The 24,327-nt window shown below is 38.2% G+C and overlaps 1 protein-coding gene across 3 annotated transcripts in view; it reads right to left on the bottom strand.

Moving 5' to 3' along the window:
- pcsk5b (proprotein convertase subtilisin/kexin type 5b) overlaps positions 1-24,327 on the bottom strand; it is a 91,966-nt gene that overhangs the window by 34,190 nt on the left and 33,449 nt on the right. For 2 of the 3 annotated variants that reach the window (XM_055049166.1, XM_055049167.1), the window contains exons 8-17: positions 22,799-23,011; positions 20,982-21,082; positions 16,457-16,560; positions 14,065-14,182; positions 9,564-9,752; positions 7,443-7,579; positions 7,029-7,151; positions 6,726-6,828; positions 2,372-2,565; positions 500-584 (exon numbers count right to left, since the gene is read on the bottom strand). In XM_055049166.1, the coding sequence (XP_054905141.1) occupies positions 500-584; positions 2,372-2,565; positions 6,726-6,828; positions 7,029-7,151; positions 7,443-7,579; positions 9,564-9,752; positions 14,065-14,182; positions 16,457-16,560; positions 20,982-21,082; positions 22,799-23,011 (1,367 nt within the window). Of the gene's footprint in view, positions 1-499; positions 585-2,371; positions 2,566-6,725; positions 6,829-7,028; positions 7,152-7,442; positions 7,580-9,563; positions 9,756-14,064; positions 14,183-16,456; positions 16,561-20,981; positions 21,083-22,798; positions 23,012-24,327 lie in introns of all 3 variants that reach the window. The other variant, XM_055049165.1, reaches the window with a different exon arrangement.

Here is a 24,327-nt window from a genome sequence, read left to right as displayed (position 1 = left end):
AGTAAACAGCACATTGCTTTCTGCAGAGCTGTTTAGGCCGCACAACAAATTACTCCCAATTTTCAGAAGATTCCGATAAATCTCCAAAATTTCTATGGATATTTTCCCACTTCGAATACTTCCAGTGTCTGGAAGATTTTGGAAAATTTACAATACATCTTTCTCCTTCTTGCAAATATATTTGCAGTTATTTCAGTGTGCCAGAGGCCAAAGAAACAGAAGTGAATATGTAAAAATTCACATTAAAATTCCTAAAACAAAGTGATCTAAAAGCTACTCTGTGTGTATTTAAATGGCTACAATGTTGTGATGTCGGCAAAAACCAAAACCAGCACTGTAAAAATTGAAGGTGAAGAGAAATATTCAAATGTTGTCTAATGTAAAGAGACATACGATGTGCATACTCGTCATATTATCTTTATCTTGTGTATTTACAAGAGGTTAAAATATAAGTTAATGTGATTTAATATATTGCCTGTCTCATGATTTCTTTGCTCACCTCATCCCAGGTTTACACTCGGTGCAGATATTGGAGGTTGAACACCTCCTACAGTTCTCCTGGCATCTTCTGCAAATGTTGGAATCTGTGAGACACACAGTGGCCGCATCATAATTAGGGGCTGACCTGGAAACAGTGTTCCTGCATACATTTGGTTTAGATGTGTAGGTTGAAAAGTCATCAAAACAAGAGGATTTAAAACAGGTGCTAGAAAAGATTGCTAGAAAACATCAGCATGTTAAAAACACAAGAATGACATAAATATCAAAACTGACATGTCTAGTGAACAGAACATATTTTTTCACAGTTCTTGGAAAATGTAGGAGTCACTTCTGCTAGAACTAAAAGAGAATAAAGGCTACGCCATACTTTTACACAACCCTCAGCTGCCAAAGAAGAGCAAAAAAGAAAGAAATATAAATTGAGAAACAGGAAAGTCTCTGGCTCCTACATATTTTCCATTCAGAATGCCAAAAAAATATGTATTTTAATTTAATATCAGTATTTTAAATATGGAACTTGCAAAAACATCAGCGAGTCAGGAGGAACCAAAGAAAAACAAACTGATTGATGGATGAAAGGATGCATGGCTGGATGAACACATTCAGCCATGCATGGATGGCAAGTGCATCGAATGTTTGATGAACGACGGGCGAATAGATGGAAGAATTAGTGAATGCATGGATATATACAACTTTTAGAAAATGGGATAAGCTTAAAATACTTTTTTTTTAAGTCCATTTTCTGTTTTCACCCAGATCTCCAGATGACTAGAATCAAACTTAGAACTGTGTAGAAACCCTGTTTGTAATTAAGTTTATAATACAATAAAGGAACAGATGCATTTCCTATGCTTATCTAACTTTATCGTCACTTAGAGTTCTTTAGAAGGAAAAACATTAAAATAATGAATCTGTCGATGTGATGGATGGAGGAGGAATTCACCTCGTTTTGCTGCCAGAGTGATAAAAAAGGAAACTAGTTTGCTCATTTGAAAACCAAACATTAAATTGTGGCACCGATTCAAAGGAAACAGCATCCACTTCAAGTTGGCCTGGTGGAATAACGACGGGATTTGGATCAGATCATTTCAGATCTGCAGCCAGGATTTACACTAACCTGGCTGCAAACACACACTCAGAAGACTGGCATATGTCACAAACATAAGGCAAATCAATTAGTAGATCCTTTCAGTGTTTACATTATAATGTAAATTGATAGATTTGGAATGATTCAATGCACAGAAAAAAAAAACCCTGATCAAATTCTAAAGGCAATCGTGAAGGTCTGTTTCATTTTAGTTTAGTTATTTTATATTAAAACATCTTTACTACCACATGCTTTTTCTTTTTTTTCCTAATTGGATTCAGCAAGTGCAGGAAAATAAACAAACGGCTAGACATTACATCAAGGGTAAAACGGCATCACTGCGAGCCCAGGAGTAGAAAAACAGTTTTGCCTTTTTTTTTTGTAAGGCAGGTGGTAGACAGATGTTTCTAAAAGTCTACTTTGCTTCACCATCTCTGGAAAACCGTTTCCACAGTGCGATACCTTCCACCGTGCTTTTATCTCAGGGGCCATGAGCTTACAAACGATCAATAAAGAAAAAAGGATTCTGGTTGAACAATTAACAAGATTGCTCCAATCTGCCCCCAACAATTTGTCTGGAAACAAACACTTCACTGCTAACACATCGACTCGTTTCTTAAAGGTTTTTACGGAACTAGTGGTCTTTACGTAACAGCAGCTCAACAGTAAGAAGAGCAGAGAGAGAAGGAAAACACATATTATTCAGAGAACTGCAGCGCCACTGTACTGCCACATGTGGCGCTCCATCTACTCATTAGCTAAACCAGGAAGAAAAAGGCGCACCACTATCAAGGTAGAAGCCATCAGCACAGTTGGCAGCACATGTGTTGGAGCCCTCGATGAGGTGGTAACCCATCCTGCACGAGATGCACTGGTCGCTCCGACTGCCGACACACGTCTCGCACATGGAGGAGCATTTCTTGCAGCGCTTCCTGTCGTCACGGAAAAATCCACTGGGGCACTCAGAGACGCACATCCTGGGGCGAGACGGGAGCAGAAGAGGGAAACCAGGTGAGAAAGAGGTTGAAGAACTTCACGAAGATGAACTCAGAAATATTTATATGCGTAAAGAGTAAAATAAAAGGTTTTCTCTCCTCCCTGCGTGACATTTAATCAGGCTAATTTAGTTCAGCTGGGATTACCAAAATAATCCCCATTTCCAAAATTCCAGCAAATTTTCTATGTGACTGAGACTTGGGCTTTGCAATTCCAAAACTTTATATTCTTGTCCTCAATACATTTTTACATGTTTTAATGGCTTGTTTAGAGTCAATATCCGTTTTAAAGACCCATTTTTGGCCAAACTTTAACAAAGTGTTGCTTTAATATATCAACATGTTATTGTTTCATCATTATGCGGCATATTTTGTTCAGTGTATCGGTGCCTCCTGCAGCAAAACACTCACAGCATGATAGTGCCACCACTGTGCTTCACACTTGGGATGATGTTCTAAGGGTTTGCAAGATTAATATTTCTTTATCCAAATGTAAACAGTCATTACTGTTGAATATAAAACCTCATAAAACGCGACTCAAAAAATTTAAGTCTTTGTCCTCAAATGCAATTAATCTGGATGTTTTATGTCGTGTTTAGAGCAGCTGCTTCTTTTCCAAGCAACCTTTTATGCCACGTGTACCAGTTTAATTGTACACATTTAGGCTAATACACACACTGTGACAAGAGGTCTGCCTCCTGATGTACTCCCTCATGTACAGAACTTTAATAATTGATTAAAGTAGATAAATGAGGAACATTCAGTCATCTGGATTCTCATTTTCCTTTGGTTCTTCCATACAGTAACACAAAGGAGTGTTTGTTTGAGGTGCTGCCCTAAACTACATTCACAGGTGTTTGTCCAATTAACTCATATGTTCTGAATTAAAATATCTCACATGTAAAAAAGCCATAACATTACTATCATCTGACATTTTCCACATTGTTTTCAGGCACAGTAATCTTGGTGTATGTAAAAGTTTGATTTTGAAGAGAGGGGGAAAAACATTATCCCACTCCAAAAGAATCTCATTCACGCATTTGGCAAATCACAAAAATCGAAACAAAACAAAAACAAAACAAAAAAACTTGGTAATCATTACAGCCAAACTAAGAAGTCGTAGTCAGACTGTAAAAAAGATTGTATTTCATTCTAAAGTGAATGTAAACATCTGGTTTTAATTGCATGTAATAAAATATTCTGGTTTAGATTCCTTTAAAATTTAAAACAGGAGTTAAAGCTCATAAATGTATAATGAACAGAATCACACAGTTTAATGGTATATTAACAGGATCACATTGTTCGGCCACATCCTACAGATAATGTGGCAAACACAAGCTCCAAATGTGTTAAGCTGCACCAGAAATAATCATATTTCACTGAGTTGGGGCAGACAGATGTGGACGTATAATGGGCCAGTTTGTGTGCGTGCAGGTGAACATCTGCTGGATTACTTCAGCACGCCTCGTCACCCAGAGACTCCTTAGGTGGAGAGACCTCTGAAGTCCTCAGCAGCACAGAACACACACACAGTTCAAGCCTTAGTCACACTCTGCAGAAACCTCTGCCAAAAAACACATATGGAACATGTCAGACACTGAATCTATGTGTGAAAGCACACGCTGGCTGCAATTGCGCCGAACTGTTAAGACTCCGCTCTCTCGTCAAGCTGAAGCCGACAGACGACTTGTAGCGCATGCTATCCTAATCCAACTATAATTTATCATTTTTAATCAAAGTCAACCAGATTTACATTCTAAGATTTAGAGATCACATTACTTTAATGGAACGCAAACCTCTTGAAGATTTAAATAACATCACGTTTTTCTTTCCGATAGAAACCAAAAAAGTCCCACAGGACGATAGAAGTGCATGATTTTAAGTAAACATACACATCCAATTAGAGATATTTAGTGGGCTTGTGAACTAGAAGAGAAACATGAGATAACTCATGCTTTTCTTTGAAATTATCAGAAGTTTTCTTTTTTTTTTAATTAAAACTTCTAATCAAAGAGCCCAGCACCTTTCAATAAACAGAGACCATCTAAGGTGTGTGTTATTGTAATTATCTGAACATCCTGCCTCTTCCTGCCATCACTCCCCTCCAATCTCCAGAAGTCAATTCCTCCCTGTGGGGGCAGAAAAAGCCAGCACACCTCTAAAGTGGGCTGATGTTAAGCTTCAGCTAAGCTTTCACGTTCTCATTCACCTGCATTGCTTTGCCTTTTATCTGCGCCAACACAAAGGCAGCTACCACAGACTTTGATCCTGATGGGATTCGAGTAACACAAGAAAATCCTCACATCTGCATATTTACAGCCCACACTCACAAATCATGTTTATGATTTATAATTTAGAGCAAGAAGCGACAAACTAACAGCGCGGCAGGAATAAACGTCTCTACAGCCACCCTGTGACAGTAAAGACAATTAAAGTGTCAAACTGTGGAAACAGATAGGAGTCCTTATTTCACACATATCACAAGTTATTTATGATGAGACAACATAGATAAAATTACAACTTATCAGTGAAGCTGTGGGCAAAATTTAAAGCTGGATCAACATTTCCTGAGGAAACTAGAACAGTAGAAAGACAGAAACCAGTTACAACATGTTTGGAAAACAATTTAAAATCCCTTAAAGTTACACAACTATTGGCTTCAGTTCTACATATAAATGAACTATAGCATATAGCATATAAAATAAAACATAAAATAATTTTTTTAAACTCTTCTGTTAGGTGCAGATACACATTCTAAAAGTCTAAAAGTCTCTAACGCTTTGCTTTTATTCATGTTAAATTACAAACTTGTTATATTTATATTTAGGAAAAATCATTTACTCAGGACCTAATTAAAGACTTCTTTATATAAATCTACCACATATAATCTCTATAAACTGCAACAAAGTTTGTCTGTAAGATGAAAATGAGTTAACGGGGTATTTCTGAAAAATAAAGGAAGAATGACAGTACAGAGGGAAACTGGATTTTGAAATGTGTAAAGAAATGACTATTTTACATCTGCTTTGGTCAAGAGGCCAGAATGATCTGTACGTAGATTCTTAGTTAGTTAATAATCTTTCAAAATATATATTTTTATTTATTTATTACTGTATTCTTTATTGTTTAACAATTTGTTATCTGTAGGTTTGAGTTTTCACACTTTTTCTATTTCAAAATTCCAAATTTTTCCACGACCAAATGTTCAGATATTTTTCCTCACCATTTTATAGCATTCAGGAAGTTTGAGTGTAAAACATTTGCTTTTTAAAGCTTGAAAATTCTTGTATAACTAAAAGCTTTTATTATTGGCATGTTCCACAAATCATTGCATGACCAGAGTCTGAAGTTTGCTCATTCTGCTTCAAAGGTCTGTTTTTTGCCATCTGCACTAACTTGTTAGATCAATCACAATCTAACATGCTTAGATGTCTTAAATTAAAGATGATTTAATAAAGAACACTTTGATGCTTTCATTCTGGAGTAAAACATATATTTTTAAACAAAAGTCATGCTTTATTTGGGATTGAAGCCAACATCCAGTTTAAAAACCTGATTTAAAGATAAAAATACGGTTTGAAATTGAAAATATGTTTGAACGTGTATCTCTGTGCAGAACTGATAAAGTCGAGGTATGAAGTGTCAAATCGAGGATAAAGAAAATTATTTAAAACATGAACTAAGAAGAAACAGTTTTTGAACTTGGCATACATGTAAATACCACAGTAAGATGGCAAAGTCCTGCCAAGATTTATATTTAAACCCACATTGGAGCGTTTCAGATCACAGTCTCTCCAGATCTGTGGCTGACCCACAAACATTAATCACATTATTCTTGGTTTAATAAGTGAGGGCAAATCTGTGACAATTTGTTCAGAGTGAGAACAAATTTCTAGTTTGTTTTGGTTGTCATGTTAATAAATGTGCTTAATCATTCAATACTTTCCAAACGTCTCTTTTCTCTCTTTACAACTAAGTGAAATTAGCTTTGGATCCATGTTGTCTTTGAATCTTTCCACTATTCCTTCTCTTGAAAACAATTTGTCGATCTAGTAGATTAACATCAATACATCTTTATTTTAAAATATTTTTCAAAGCAAAGAAAGAAAGAACATTTTTGTAACATTCTAAATCAGACAGACCTGGTGTTGTTCTTGAACTTGAGGAAGTAGTGGAGGCAGTTGATGCAGTGGTGCGGTCCAGGACCTTCACAGCCATTCTCATTGCATTCAGCATCACAGGGACCTGGAAACGGACAGAAGAAGCTCCTCAGTGAAACCCCCCAACACAACATCTGGACTGACCAATGCTAACTTTACATCAGAAATAATCCAGTTCAGTCTATTAAGACACACAAACTCCCATGTTCCAGTATATTAAAAAAATCTATTAAACCTGATTTTTTTAATTAATGGTGATGCTGCTGTGTGTTTCGTAAGATTCACCATTGTACTCCTCAGTGAACTCCTCCTCAGGCTGCAATGGGTCTGTGAAGCGATCCTTTTGCTGAGTGGAGTACGGGTGGACAGAGGTGCCATACAACACCAGAGACCACTCCTTCAGCTTCCCTGTGAAACATAGACTGCTGGTGAAGATCGACCCCAGGCAGGAATTACATTCGACTGACCAGGATTACCACGTTTCCCTTATTGAGTTCTGTGTCCTGCAAGTCAAATGTTCATACTTTCAAATTGTTCCAGATTTAAACAAACAATGGGACGGGAAATTTTTCACAAAATTCTCATTTAAAGTTCCAAAAAATGTGTAAAATTTCCTGCATCCAGGTCAAATGTTTGCTACAGATGCTCACATTCCTGAACTAAATTTTTAATACCAGTTAATAGCAGTGCAGTTTTTACCAGGCACTTTCTGGCTGCGGAGCTGAGAGGGCGAGTCGTAGATCTCCAGGATCCAGTCGCCTGCTGCCTTCTCTCCCCAGCAGTGGGTGGTCATGAATTCCCAATTCTTAAAGCCCTCCATGGAGTGATCAAACAACCTGTGCATTAAAAATATACACCACACACACGCGCGCACGCACGCAAGGATACACACACCCCACAGATCCAAGTCTGATTAGTAATGAACTTAAGTGCTGCAAATAGCAGAGCAATCAGGACAATTCACACTCAGCAAAATACAATTAGCCTCTAATAAACACAAACAGGGCTGTGGCTCATGGCATTCTGAAGTCTGCCTGGAAGAATTTAGTAGCAATCAGAAGGCGTAACCGTTCAGCTAAAACTAAGGTGTTTACAATAATTAAAGGTAAAACCAATGAAAGCTGAACACAAGCTGCAGCTGTAAAGCCCAACAACAAAACAATGCGCTCTCTACAGGAACAGCATAGTCCTGAATGCCTCATAAATCCAAATTAATGTTTGGAATCCAATGAAAGGTCACAGGTAATCCAGAATGCAGCAATTAAAATGTGAAGTACAAGCAGAAAACGTAGAGATGACCCAGTGTCTTCAAATTGAAAGTAATCTGTGTAAACTTCTCTCCATGCGTACAAACTGTTGGCCTAGCTGTCCATTCTTAATTAGCAACATCTGCAGCTGTAAAAGAACAGCCTCCTCTGACTGGGCGCGCGGCCACAGCCTGGAGGGCGGAGACGCGGACAGATAAGTGGATCTGGTGAAAAACATAATGACTTACAAAGGAAGAAAAAAATTAAACCTTACAGCTGATATAAAATTGTTATATCTTCCCTGCACGCTTTAACCTTAAATTAGGCTTAAGTTTTCTATTGTAGGCCTGCTGTGTTTGGACAAATAATTGATATTTTCATAAATGCCAGAAGAATAAATATTTTTTTTTAATTTCTCTAGATATTTAATTTTACTTTTTTTTGAAAATCAAAGGTTTACATAGACTAAGGTTATTCTGCCAATTAAAAAGTGCTAGCGTTTGTGAGCATCTTATAGGTTCATTGGCAACATTTGAGTTAACTGGAGGCAGACCCATTGATATATTTTTAAAAGCAGACCTAAAACGCACCACCTCCTCCTGTGACATTATGAAAAAAAATCTAAATAAACCAGTTAAGACACCAGAAAGTGACCTCAAAAGATGTGATTCATCCTTGGCTTCAATTTTCAAATGCCTGAATGTTCCACATTCATCGGTGAAAATTATCATATTCAAGTACAAACAGCATGGAAATGTCTGGCCATTAAACCACGCAGAAAGCAGACAGGTTCAGTGTCCCAGATAGGAATGTGTTTTGGGATGAAATGTGTGGATCAACCCTAAAACAAAAGCAAAAGACGCTGGATGAAAATGGAAGATGGCTCGACAGTGAAACAAATTCCTTACCAACATCTGCTGAAATTTGCAAACTGTAGTCTGGCTTTTCATGTCGTCCTCATTTTCTGATTAAATTTTAATATTTTGCCATAAGAAAAAGAAGTGAGGCTGCAAGCCTGACAACCCCATCCAGAATGTGAATTATGAGGGTGGCAGCATCATGTTGTTTGGGTGTGGGAGGGACTGGTGCACTTCACAAAATATCATGAGCAAAGAAGTTTATGTGGAAATACTGAAGCAGCATCTCTAGATGCAAGCCAGGAAGTTAAAGTGTGTGCATAAACGTGTCTTCCAAATGGAAAACGACCCTCAAAATGCTGGCAAATTAGCTGCAATGATGTTTAAAAACAAGTAGCTCCGTGACGTGGAGGGGAAATTAGAAAAAAGGGGGAAGCAGAGCAGAAAAGCTGAATGTGCGGACGACGGCCTACAAAACCTGGATCTGTTTCATTGTCAAATATCCACATTAAAGAATCGAGTCCTCAGAAGCGTTTGCATTTTTGAAAAGTTTCAGCTGAAATAAGAGTTTCTTTTCTATTTCACAAGATGCCTAAATGTCCAATTCATCTAGAAGATGTTATAAACTCTGTCATCAATAATGACAGCTGGCCTAAACAACACAACCAGGTGCAACAGCATCTTTAAAAGTGAACACAGATTTTTCTGTTTTTTACCTGTTGGCAAGCAGCTGCGACTTGGTCCCCGACGGAGAGGTCAGGTTGATGGACAGATCCCCACGACGAGGGTGCGTGATTGTTATGCGTACAACCACATGCTCCAGGTAGATCACTTTGAGGTTGGGGTTGTCCGAACATCCAGTCGCCTTGTACACAGAGCGCACCAAGTGCTCTGGACGGATGGTTCTGCTGGACAGGAAGGAGGGAATTAGTAGGTTAACATTAGCAACACATCCACATGAGTATAAATGATGCTTTAAATTCAATGGCTGAAGGGAAAACTGCATCAGTGAACACAAACAATGAGGAACCTTTTGGGTTCTATGTCAAATGCTTGTTTAGTTGGATGGATTTCTGCAAATCCAAGACTTCCTTAAGTAAATCCGTTTTCACTAATTGGTTTTAAAGAATTACAAAAATCTACCCTAATCCCTCAATATAATAATTTAAATCAAAAAGCATCTCCCTTCACACTTCTCAAGCTTAGTTTCTTTATTTTCTATAAATTAACTTCTTCTTGGGATTCATCAGCATCCAACATGGTCGCTTCCTCCACATCAAAAGTCTCCTCTTCATTTCATTCTTACTGGCTCTCGTACGGCCAGTAAAATTTTCCAATCAAATTCATGAGTCTATTGCTAGTCATTTGATTTAAAATATTACCCTTTTTTCAGCATGAAATTTTCTTAGTAACCATAAATTTCAATGAAAAGTTTCCATTATTCAACCGAGATCTACCAGAGGACCTGAGATTGCAACCATCGACAATCTTTAGTCCACCTAAAAACAATCAATAACACTTCATTTAAACTGAACAGTGCCCAAAAGTTTCCCATTTCTAAATGTCCATCCTGCTAAAAAGCTGTATGTGATAAGATAAAGAGGAATATTTGCTGTGTCTGCGAAGCACTGCTGAGCAGCACAACCACCTCAGAACAGCCAACACAAGCATTTAATGGCCCCTTGAATAACATTTGCAGTATGAACACCACAGCGACACAACACCTAAACCACGGAGAGAGCCAGTAAAAAAACCAACGTATACCATCCCGCCAGCTTAGAGTATTTTTATGCCACAACTGTGTAAGAATTCAAAGCACCAGATCGATAAAATATCAGGAGGTTCGTCAGAGTGAAACAAATTACCATGATTTGTGTTGTCACTGACGTGTGTCGTCTCATCTCGTCTTAGAGATCAAATTCTTTCTCGTCTTGTCTAACAATCACAGTGGTGACATGTTTACAGACAAACCGATCCAGCATTAAGATTTATCTTCGAACCAATAAACCCTCTGAGGTAACATGCAGTTGGTTTCTGATTACTTGGAAGAAGAGGCACGACATGCCACCAAGTTCAAAGAGTAACTGATATTAAACATATTAAAAATTCACTGATATAAGTTATCAATACCAATATTAATTTGCTTGTTAATTGAAAAATTCAGTTTAAACCTATAGTGGATGCTTAAAGAAGCAAAAGTTATTAAATCAGTTTTAAATAAGTGATTTATCAATTTAAAATTAAAATTTAAGCAAAACATAGAAAACTGGCAGACTTTTTTTCCACTTTAGCTCTAGCCACTACAAGGCTGACCTGTCATACTGAAGGAGTCAATGACAATTTAAACACAAAAACACAGAAAAACAGCAAACATTATCTGGAACAGACTACTCTGAATGAGCAGCAGTCTCGTTGGACGCCTGTCTGGGGAGTCTGGAGCCGATATAACAGCTCTGGCCTCTCCATGACACAGCTCAGATAACTGAGTCTTACACACGGGACAGAGCACAGCAGATGCACAGCTGATTACGACCAGCTTGATTGCACAAAAAGGACGTAGTTTTGTGTTGTTTTTCTGGTGCATACTCCAACCAGAGTGCAGAGGGTCAGCAACACTAAAGAAGAGAGGAAGGTCCGGTCAGATGGTGTGAAGGAAAACGTCATAAAGCTGATGTTTTCCCTGACTGTCAACATTTCTGCTGGAACCATGACTACAAGTCGCACAGGCACTCCACTTTCAAAATAAAAGTGCTGATGTGCAAAATATAGTTGATATTAGACATGAATTAATAGATTTCCAAACTTTTGGATTCATACAAAATGTTTCAGTTTTTAATTGAGACAGAATCATAAGAGGTTTTTTCTTTGTTTTAGTTCTACGTCACAGATAAATGAGTTTATTATTTTCTAATTGCGTACCTCTTGCTGGATAAAGATCCGGTTTTCTCCAACAACTAAAGAACCACCAAAAGTCACGACACAAAACAGAAGGAAGAAGAAGGCTTAAATGACAGGGTTGCTTTATTCATTTCACGCTTTAGCCCACATATATTACAAGACTGCAAAAGGCTTGAAGATCACTGGATTTGACACAAGTCAGACTTTACATCGGGCCTATATGAAGTGACTTATGCATTGAGGCAGGGCAGACAGAACGGCACAGCTAACCCTGCAAGTTCTGGTCGCAGAGGCTTCAGCTGAAAGCAAACCGGTCCAGGGCCCCGAGTTCAGCCAGCCTAATACAGCACAGCGCTCAGGCTTCCAGCTGCATCAAGAATAACAAGCTGTGAAGTCCTGGCTCTCTCTGAGTAAGAGTGTGTGTGCATAGTAAAGGTCTTATGTGAGAACCACCCTGCCAGAACTAATGCTTGGCCCCTATCAAGGTACAGCTTGCACAACCGTACTCTAAAACACATGCCGGTGCAAAACACTGGAGACAGAAAAAATGAGAAAAGACGTTACAGCTGAGAGAGAGAATGGAGCAGACAGAAAGAGGGGGAGGTTCCTGAGCGAGGCACAAACCAGCTCCCATTTACACAGCAACCATACTTGATAGGGATGCACAGATATTAGAATCTGGGCAGATACTGATGCTGACAACCAATATTTACCGACATTACTTACATTTCCCCTACCCTTTCAACATCAAGAAAAATCTACCGTACTGCTGATATCACTGTCACAAGGCCAAACCCCTTCCCTCCTAAAACACACGCACTAAATAAATGTTAGTCATTATTATTATTATGAAAATAATCAGTCAATAACAATAGCAATGCCAATATATTGTGCATCCCGAATAATTGACCCACCGATGGATAAAAGTTGCAAAACACAAAGGTGGAACATTTCGTACGCTATGACCCAATGCAATAAAAGTAGACTGACCCTGCAGCCCATCTGGCCTTTTAAGTCCAAATTTAATGAGTAAATACAAAACATTGTTGTAAAATTATGATTTAATTTATTGATGAAGAAAAGCTATTAAAACCAACATCATGCTGGGTAAAAAGGCAACTGCCCTCTAAATCCAGTAACAAGCAGATGCCCTCCAGGCATCAGCAACTGTCATCAAGTGTTTGTGATAAGTGGTAATGAGTCTTTTACATCACTGTGGAGGAACTTTGCCCGGCTGTTTTGGAAAAAATTGTTTTAGTTCAGCAACAATGGGGAATTCCTAAAAATGAACAACCCATATAAGGTCATCCTGCAGTGAGATTTAAATTCATACGATGACTAAGCCGCTCCAAAATCTTTACTTTTTTTTTTTTTTTACCTTTTCACATGTGGTCTTGCTGCTGTGTTTTAAGACACTGTGTTGATGAATAATCCAGATGTGCTTGAACTTAACACCACAAACTGATGGCTAGAGAGCAGGAAACGTGGTTCCAGTCTTTACAGCAGGATGTCAAAGCAGCCCATATTACAATAGTACCACCACCATGTTTATTGGTGTGATGTTCAGCCTCTTGAATCCTGTAAAGTTTGCTATTCCAAGTGTAATGGGACGCATCTTCCAAAAATATGTCACTTTTTTCTGGTCTGTCCACACACTATTTCCTCCAAATCATTTCTACTAGGTCTGTTGCCTTATGAACACTGATCCAAACAAAATGAACTTTATTTACACATGACTCTTCTAGTCATTCTGACCAGTCAAAGTGTCACTGATTTCATCTGATCTTGAATAATTTTGATTGTCCGTTGAGTTGTTTTATCCAACAACGTCGTAAGACCATTCATGATCGTAAGATTATGAATTACAACAGGTAAGGTTGGCTTTGGTGAACTTTTTCACTTAATCAATGGAATTATTAGGAAAAAAATGCATTTTATTTACTCAGGTTAACTTTGATTTTCAGTGTTTTTGAAAATTGATTTGAAACATTTAAGTGTGACAAAAAAGTAAATAAATCAGTGGGCAAATACTTTCTCAATCACGACATATTTATTTAATTTCCCTTTGGGATCACTGAAGTATGTTTCAATTGAATTTGAATTGAATATTTTTTTGACAGGAAACCACATTGTGCATGTTCATAACATCTTCATAAAAAAATGAAAATAATCCAGTGATTTCTAGTGAAAATTGTAAACAGCTTACAAACTATGAAGACCTGCCGGTCAAAATGTTAGTCTTCACTAGTGCTCTTTTCTCCTCATTGTTTATTGGCTTATTTAATAGCCTGTGCACATCTGATTGTGATTATGCTGCACCTGATTTGTCTGTCGGCAGTCTCCACACAGATGTGTTGGGCGGGAACCTGCTTCCATTGCTCCGCCTCCTTCACCATCGCCTCAGCGTCCATAAGGCCAAAGCCGTACAGGTGGCTCACTGCAGAAACAAGGAATGTTTTAGTGGTTTTAGTCTGTCTGCAGACAAACATACAAAATAAGGAAAACATGTGACGGCAAGGATGAAATTATTCTCCTCTCTTTTCTCTTTACCCCCACATTTCATTTTCTTTGAGCATTTGTATTTTCCTGAATTGATTTCAGTAAAATCCATGTATCTGGTCAAATATGCTATTTGCATGCAGGGCATTAATGCATTAATGCATGTCGCCTACCAAACGCTGCATATTAATAAAGTGATGATGACTGATTCCATATGTTGTGGAGCAATTTTTTATTCAAGTATATTACGCAACACAAATTTACATAGAAAGCTTGTGTTTAAACTGATTCCCTGCAGATTTTCTGAAATAAATATTAGAATATTACTAAAATAAAAAAATAATAATAAAAATCTAACTACTGGCCAACTGATTGCTACATATAATGCAGTGTGAAATTCTTTCATACATCTACCCCCCCTTCTGTCACTTGGAAAGTCTCCAGGCAGCGAGTCTGCTGCCTGGCTGACCCTTAGTTCCCACTCTCCTGGTTTCTCTCCAACATACACACTTTCATACTCTCCCTCTCTCACGCACACACACATTCAGGTACGCGTTAATCATGCACTGAAAGTTACAAAACAGCACCCACCACATGGACCCTGACAGATGGCAGCTGGCGGCACACCACTTAGCAAGCAAGAACTGAACCTTTGGAGAAATTGCTCAAGGCCTTTTATCTCACTAAAGAAAATATGTGGAAAAAGAAGGTATGTATCCAAACTGATGAGGTGATTAAAGAAAATTACAATCTATGATAAAAAGTGATCAATCAATAAATGATTGTCTAGTGAAAGATTGTAAATCTTTGCATTTATGTGGTGTTGCAAACTGCTGCTAATCTTATCTTTGTGCAGTGAATCAGTTCTGGGAAAGATGAAAACATCTTCCTTACTGGGATGTTCAAAAGTTTCATAGCTTGTACTTACGAACATTATATCACATCCTTTAAGTGCATCTTTAAATCTAACTCACGTTTATTTTTCTGCTGATCTCAGTCTTCTTTCAGGTTTTGTCTTTAGTGCAAGACTTATTTTATAGCATCATGGATTAAAAGTCATCTAGAACTGCGGTGCGGTTACCTTACACAATCAAAACTGGTGCAAATCGTAACCCCACCCCAAACCCTATCACACATATGGGACAGTGCTTAGGTTCTTTACAGCAAACCTCTTTCTCAGCGCTATTAAACTGTCCACTGTCACCACATACTTCCGCAGGAGAAAGTATGATAGAAAGTCAAACTCAATGTAATCATCTGCTTTAAATTGGCAATATGACATGTTTTCCAGGTATATAATACCTTTTTATAGCACAATCAAGTAACTATGATACCTTCAATTGTTATAAAAATACTGTATATATCAAATATGACTTAAGAGAAGTTTGACATTGCAATTCAACGTCATGAAATTGGGCCTCTGTCTCTTTAAGAGAAAAATGTTGAGGCACCTCAGAATGGCGGCCACAGGAGATTAAGGGACTTCTCAAAAGGATCATGTCAACTATCCAGATGTGTTTATAAAGAGGGAAAAACATTTAACACAATGTAAAGGTAAAAAAAGTTACATTTACATAATACACCCCTTTAATTAGGCTGACTTTTTCCCAATTAGCCTTCGTAACCAAATTATAACCAGCATCAAACTGGAATAAATATTTTTATGGTTGAATTTTGGTTTTGTATTTTCCTATAAAGTGCCTTAAGGCGACATTTATTATATATATAAAGTTATACAAGTAAATACATTTAATCAAACCATCATTACAACTAGAATGTTCCATTTTATTGTTTATCCATCAACACATTTTCCCAGCCGTCTACTAGCCAGACAATGTGACCTTTATCAAACTGCAGACAGCAGATTTCTGCCTGATGGATCGAAGTCTTCATTTCGCAGCTCAGCCATGCCCACACATTCATTCACCGTTCTCTCGATGGTCGACTCATTAACACCAACATTGGCAATTTAGGAGTTATCTGTCTTTGGCTTTCTTTAGGACACTTTGCTCCTAAAGTAATCTTGTTCATTGATCTCATTTTGGATTGGTAAGAATGCTCTTGAACTCGCTTTATTTGAACACAATCAGCCTTCTTGAAGTTTTTTGGAGAGAAAACTCTTGAGATATTTTTGAACAATTTTGCAGTCTGAGCAGCACCTTTGAGTTTGTGATTTTATTTTGCTTGTGTCTGTGTTTGAAAGGATGTTTACCGTTGTAGCCAGCGGCATTGGTCTTCCAGTCAGAAGCACTAAGATGTCCAGCTCTGGAGGTTTTCACGATGATGTGCTGAACATCTCTCCATGTTAGAGAAGGACTAACGTCGGAAAAGCATAAACACTGGTTAATCATAAAGTATAATACATAAAGTCACAGATAATGCAGTAAAAAGAAAAAGACCAAAGATGGGTTTTAAGAAACATTCATTAAAATATGAATACATAAATAATCTTATGCAGGGTTAATTATCCACCAGAAAAACATGATGAATAATTTATTCTAATGTCAACAGATTAGAGTGAAAAGAAGATCAACCAAAGGACTTAGTAGAGCAGGATGGTCATTAATATACAGACTTATCTTTGTCATCAGAGTAAATTTAAACAACAGTGCAGAGGGCAGATGGTTAGATGAAAGAGGAACATAAAGATGCAGGATGAAAGAGTTTAAAGACAAATCACAAAGAAGAACAAGAGATTGCAATATGAAAGCATAAGGTAAAAAAACATCATATATTGTGTATAGTAGATTAGATTAGAGAGCAAATTACAGAGAGCACAGATGAAGAGCTGCCTGTTGACGTATCCCTTAGTTTTCCTTTTTTAGATCTCACGTGAGAGCTATTACAAGATGGCAGCCATGTGTCTGAAGTCCTTTGATGCCCAAACAGGAGATTAAAGGCAAAAGAAACAGGAAGAAGTGGGTCACCAAGTTTCATGGGATTCCCTTCAATCTCATATGTTTGCCAGATGCTCTGCTCCCTCCCTCATGTCACTGCCTCACCATCTGAGACCTCCAGACTTCGCAGTAATCCAAAACGCTTGAAGAAACTGTCAAATATTATGCTTGTTCTCCATAGGTTGGGTTTTAGAAGCTAAAAATGTTCTCTGATACAACACAAGAAAAAGAGAGACGAAGAATACCAATCGACTTCCTGCTAAATCGCTTACAATAAGAGCAGGTATGTTTAAAATCCTGAACATCTGCAGAGACTCTGAACGTCACATATTCAGTTGCTCCCCGTTTCCAGAGAGGTGTTTGCATATGCTTGTTATTCCGTGAAATTCAGACAATCTGGGGCTTTTATGGGGAAACTAAACACCAATCAACCTTGGATTCTTCCATAAGGGAAAGATTAGCTATTTAACGCTGAGAATCCAGAATTCAATACATGGAAAATCCAAGGTAAAATCTGGCTTGATAAAAAGAGGTAGACGTTTCATATGAAAACAAACATATATGGAAATATCTGGATCAAATCTCTATAAAGTAAAACAGACTGCTGCTTAAAGAAAACACGTAACAGTAGCGCTCTGAATAAATGGACCTCTGACCGGTGTTCTCAAGGAGCCCACTCTTATTAAATCCATGAGAATATTCAACATCTACAACAACTGGCTGGAAATAAAATGTCAAGAACAAAATAAATAAAGGGTGGAAGCGCAGATAAGTCCTGAAAGAAGTCAGAATAATTAATGTTCGGATCAATATTAATAGGCTAAGCTGCCACTGCGTAATTATGGTTCCATTAAAGTTTTATGGTCATTAATTAAAAGTGACTTTGGCATTGCTATCTAGGCCATGACCGCCTTCCCATAAACAAGCCAAAACTAATTAATGGAGGAGCTCAGAGACAGCAGGAATCTGCAGCAAATAAGAAGTCTGATATACGTTTCTCTCTTCCTCTCTGAACTGCAATTATGGATGGAAATAAAGCTGGAAAACAAAGAATTTTGAGGGAAAAAAAAGGAAAAGAGAAGGAAATAGACTTCAAACTTTCACCTCTCTATAGTCTATTTGAAGAGGGACACCAGTCAAACCATGGTGAATTTATTTTTCCACAGAGAAAAAGAGGAAAACCAGGTTTAGCTTTCATCCTTCTTTGCCCGTTCTGTCTTCTTGAAGGCTCCCTCTCCAGTCTGAGGTTTATCTGACATATTGTTCCTTCCTTGTCATGTTTCCTGATCACTTTGGCATTTTTATATAAAGGAAGGAATGTTTCTGTAAAATTTATTGTGCTACGTCCTGCACAAGCACTTTGCAATGTCAACAAACTGTGCAGGAAGAAACTGAACTGGGTTGGTTTGAAGGGGTTGAACATTTCAGTTCACATTCATAGTAACAGAAAACACTTTATCAACAGAGTTTAGATGGCAGAAGGTAATAATTTGTCATAATAATTTGTTTTGTCATCAACTTCCAAATTTTCTTCAAAACGATGAACTCTGTTTGCAGTCCCTTTGATAAGGTATTGCTGGATTTCTGTTTTTGCTTTTCTGACACATTTAAATTTCTCAAGTGAAACAAAAATACAAAAGGCAGCCCTAAAATTATTGCTTTATTCATTAACAAAAAACATTCAAATCAGCACAGCTCTGTGTGAACAAGAAATTACTACATGCTTTAGATCCAACTTTATTACTCAGGTCTACTTAATGTGAGGAAGTCATACGGAAATCATTTGATTGTAATTTATCTCACAAAAAAAGAATGCTGACAGATATAGCGACGTTCACGAAGAAATTACAAAGAAAGCCATTAAACATCTATTAGTTAGGAAACTGATAGTTTTTTTTTTTTTTTTTTTTTTACAGCTTCAACATTTTAGACAACCGCAGTGACAGTCATTATCTACAGACAGAAAAAACATGGAATAGTGGTGAACTTTCTAAAATTGGCCATCTACCTAAATTAACTGAAGAGTGCACGAACAAAAAACAACCCAGAACAACATCTAAAGAGCTGCACAGAGATTGGGCAGATATGGCCTTCAGCTTTTTCTCAGAATTAGAGAATGAGAGAATCATACCAATGGTGAAACATGGTTGTGGCAGTGTGATGATCTGGGCCTGCCCTTCTGCTTTAAGACCTCAGGCACCAGATGTTGCTACCATGAATTCTCCTCTCAACCAAAAATTGTGCAGCAACATAATCTCAACACCATCAAATTTATCTCTTGGATAGTAATCGGCAAAGTCTAGTCTTGATTTAGGTCCTGTTGACGATGAAAAGTCCAGTTTTCCCAAAGACTTGGTCGCACTTGTTTTCTCAAAGGTTGGATTTTCAAACAGCCATTTCGGTTGAACAGCTTATTTACACCTCATTAAAATAAATTATCATTTGAAAACTGCTTTTTTTTAAAACATGAAACTTTTTTTTCACTTTTTTTTCACTTTCACTTTTTTTCACGTTTCAGTTTGAAACATCAAACTATGACAAAAAAAAAAGCAAAAATAGAAGAAATTTGAAAGCAAGTACATTATTTTTTGCAGCACGGTGGTTTGCGGGTTTTGCATCCATGTGCCTGGCTGCTTGAAAACCCAACAGCGTGAAAGTCAGTTCAGTCGGTTTCCCTCAGAGGACTAACAAAGAGCATTGTTGCTGGGATGGAGCCACAGAAAAGCAGAAAGCAAGCAGGGAAGAAACCCTGTGTGATAATCTTGTTGAGAAAACGGGCTTACGATCCCGGCACTGCCTGGAAACCGAGAATATTTTCTGTTGGGAGGATTTGGATCGGATTATCCAGGTTAATCGACGTGACCTCAGTTATCCGAGCTGCTCAACATGTGATGATGGGCCTAATTCACAGTCTCTGCACCTGCGCTGCACTCTTGCCAATTCATGAATTTATTACAATATCGATACCCAGAACGGATTTAAAAGATTAATGGAAGAACCTGGTGGCACGGAGCTGTTGAGCGAAACAGAAAGGTCATGGAGGATGGAGAAGGGATTATGGCAGTACACTGAAACAGATCAAAAGATGACTTTTAATAAATATTTTTTCTAGGTTTTGGTCTCGCTTTGATTAAGAAAATCTGAAAACTAAATCTAAAAAAAGAACAGTTTATATAGATGAACTGAAGTGAAATATTTTGTTTTTGAGAATGAAGTTTTCTTTTTAACCGACTGTTGAGATGATGATCAGAGTTAAAGGCAAACGCATAAAGCAAAGCGCCTCATCGTTTAAATTTCTGCAACAAACAATCAAAATGATAATGAGTCATCCACCTGCCTCTGGATCCCAGTGCATGTATTCATAATTTACCGCCATTGGGAACAATCCCGAGTAAGTCTTCTTACAGTTTGCACACGCTGCAGCTAAACGTGGCTGCTGCTTCACAATAGTCAGTTTAATACTGATAAAGCCCCTGAAGATAACCACTGAATGAGCATAATGACGAACGATCTGAAAAGTAGCAATAAAGTTCAGTACTGCAAGGACGCTCCTTACTTCAAAACATAAGCAAACAATTGAAAACTCTGCTCAAGATTTCAAAGGCCAAAAGGTCAAAGAGCTGAGAGAAAATCAAGGTGAAGTTTAGACTTTTTTTTTCAACATTCAGTGCGCTGATGAAAAAGACTCCTGCATCTCCAAGCGATGAAGTGTATTTGTATTGTTGACAATGTGAAGTCTCACGTGTTCCTCTTATAGATCGGTGCGATAAGAGGACAAGAGGACATTAGAGGTTAGTGGCGGGACAAAGGGATGAGAGGATGAGGTTAAGTGGATCTTACTTTGCTTCCAGGGCCAGAGCAATGATGGCAGCTGCCATGGGAGCCGAGGCTGATGTCCCGGTGTGACTGTCTGTGCATCGGTGTCTCAGGTCCGTTGTGATCTGAGGACGAAGGAGCAGGAGAGACTCAGAAAGATGGATATAACACAGACTACAATTAGGAAGGGGATAAACGACAGACCAGTGGAGGAAGACGGCAGTGATGACAAGTAGAAAGGGAGAGAAAGGCAACGTTCACACAGCAGGTCTTAACTTAATTCCATTTTTTTTGCTGAAATTAATTTTTTCTTGTTCTTGTTGTTCATATTACCGAATGATGCAACTGAGATAAAACTTTTGTGTCACAACCATCAAACGACCCACATCCAAGAACGTTGATGTCATAGGAGCGCACAGGTTAAGGAAGTAATAATGGATGGAGCCGTTTATGGATCACTATTAAAATTATTTAGGGATGACAATATTGTTACAAGATCATAACATGAAAGAAGCTAAGAAGACGACAGCATACCTAAAAACAATGGCCTCTTGTGGAGCACTGACTGCAACTTCTGCAGAAAAGTCTGTTTGGTTGTGAAGTCAGACCAGAAGTGACTGAAAAACGTCTTTCATAATTTAATTGTTATACTTTTTAGCCATTGTTTATGTCTGGTTTTACCACGTCTGGCATATTCTGGTGAAGAGTTATGACGCAAATGTCGCATCAATGATGTAAAAGTCTAACAAAATTCAACATGACCATTTAGATTTAAAAATTATTGGCTGCGTTTCCAATTTAGCTTTAAGATTTATGTTGTTTTATGTGGTCATATGTCTGTTTCTGTGTGTATTGCTGCTGCTCTCTGCACCTTGATTTCCCTTTGGGATGAATTAAGTTTTATTGAATAGATTGAATAACGTATTTTTTTTTTGTATGTGTGAAAAGATTGGAATTGGACCACCAAGGCTGCCATAAAATATCTGCTTTGAGTCACATTTACCTGCTGAGTAAACCTAAGAGACAGACTAAAGAGATGAGTATCAGCCAGATTTAAACACACCTGAAATCACTCAGACACACATTCCAGCTTTCATACAAAAACTCACGGCAATTTATTATGAAAGAAACAAAAGATACATTGTGTTAAGCAATATGATGTAAGAAAAGTTATTAAAGAGCCGTAATATTTACTTTAATTGTGCATACGTGAAACAGTTTGACATTCAGTTGGCCAAGAATAACTTGAATCATTTCCAGTCTGAGCTCTCATCAAATGGAGCTTGTTTGGACTGGAAATATTGAGGGATTATCTGAACACAAACTGGACCTTACCATCTGCTGTGGACTGGCCAAAAGTTGTGACACACAAGCTTCTGCTTTTCAAAAGCTTTACAGAAACTGTGTGTGTGTGTAATGTCAGTGTGAGGAATGTAGCAAGAACAAGCCAGTTCTTCATGGTCAGACATCTTAGTTCATCCCAGAGATGTGGTTGATAGCTGCCAGACAAAGTCATAGTGCTTTAACCACATTCATAATGAAGAAAATAAATGCCTTCTTAAGCAGAAGAAGCTTTATGACCAACTGGAGCCAGCTGGCTGAATTAGGAAACGAGGAATGTGGTGTGCCTGTAGACAGACATCAGGCTGCCGAGCACACCTGCAGGGAACAACTACAATAGCTCTTTTCCTGCTTTTTTTTTTTTTTTTGATTATAGAAAGGAATGATTGCAGAAGATACACACTCAATATGTACATCTTGAAGTTAAGACAATCAGTTTCCACAAATAAAAAAAAAATCCCAAACATACCCAACACACACAGAGCCAGAGTGATACTCACAATCTTTCGGTCGTAGTTCTCGCCGCTGCTGTACGTAGTGGTCAAGGTGGACGAGCATTCCTCCAGGTACCAGGGCTTTCGTCCGCTCTCGGCCGTGCTGGAAATGGAGATGGTGTAGATGGAGTTGGTGTAGCCGTCGCAGGAGCAGTGGTCTCTGCTGCGCCCACCGTTTCCTGAAGCCCAAACAAATATAGAGCCACGGCCTTTCCTTCCCTGAAAGAAAAAGAAGCAATTGCTCTACTTACTTCATCTTTAGATTAATGTCTCGGGTAACGGAGTGCAAACACAAAATAAAGCAAATTCACAAGTGCAGTGGAGGCCCTGTCATAAGCAATTAACTGTTATATCAAATTATTTTGAGTAAAACGTTACTCAAAATAAACCTTGAAATCAGAAGGACATTGACCCTCCAATTTTCTACATTTGGTCCCAAAGTCTGGTTCATCAAAGCTCTCATCTTCATCATCTTCAGAGTACTTACTGTCGTCTTTAGAAGTTGTAAGCATGAGAACCACAGCTGTAATTTGGTGCATGTATAACATCTTTATCTATGGTGTCTAAAGTACACTGTAAAATATGCAAGTGTCAGAGATCACTACAATGTCCATCATTAAATAGATACGAATGTGAGTAAAATGTCCCACAGGTTTCAAAAAAAGGTCCTCACTGAGACATTTGCTCACCTGTCAAACTCTAAAAATACTGAAATCAGTTAAGTATAAAATTATTTTCTACCAATTTTTCCAGATATGTGAGCATATACTATATGTGTACGCAGTCAGAACTTATTAAAAAGGAAACTAATACAGTCTGAATTAACACAGTGAGGTTGTCAAGAGCGCTCAGGATCAGCCAGGAGTCGGTGAAAAAAATAGATCCAACAAACAAACTGGCACTGAAATTCACACCAGTTGCTTATACACACTGCACACACAGACTCACAAACACTAATACATGGTAATAAAGGGTAGGATGGAGTTTTTCAAGAGAAGGCTTCTGTCAGACAGCGATAAACGCATGAAGCTCCTCTGTGAGCTAGAGGAGTCAGGGCTAAAGGCTGGCAGGTGATGGAGCACTTTTATAAGCAGTTAACAAAGGGAGGGGGGTATTACACAAAAGGATGAGGTATAGTGAAGGAGAGGAGGCAGAAGAATGATTAAGTGCTACATAAACATGGCACAGACAAATTAAGATCTGATTAAATCATATATAGCAGCACATCACAGGATGTAGCTCTCACCACAGGCATCAGTGATACTGCTAACGCCTCAACACTGAGTAAACCATCTTTTCCGGGTGTCACTCAGGTCCATGTCACACTAACAAGCATGCCACTTTCACTCATCCTCACTCACCCAGCTGTACAGGGACAGTGGGACAGATCCACCCGCCCTGCTCCCACAGCTGGACAGCCGTCTTCCTCACTTCTGTTGTCTGTAAATCCCAGACAACCTCCAACTTTACATGTTTTCTTTTTGTCCACAGAAATACAGTTGTAGCCGGTAATAATACAGACAACACCTTACATT

Source organism: Poeciliopsis prolifica, unplaced genomic scaffold (assembly GCF_027474105.1).
Source record: "Poeciliopsis prolifica strain line A6 unplaced genomic scaffold, Auburn_PproV2 SCAFFOLD028, whole genome shotgun sequence".
Taxonomy (NCBI): Eukaryota; Metazoa; Chordata; class Actinopteri; order Cyprinodontiformes; family Poeciliidae; genus Poeciliopsis; species Poeciliopsis prolifica.
The sequence above is the reverse complement of the archived record's forward strand: the minus strand, read 5'-3'. Positions and strand labels throughout refer to the sequence as shown.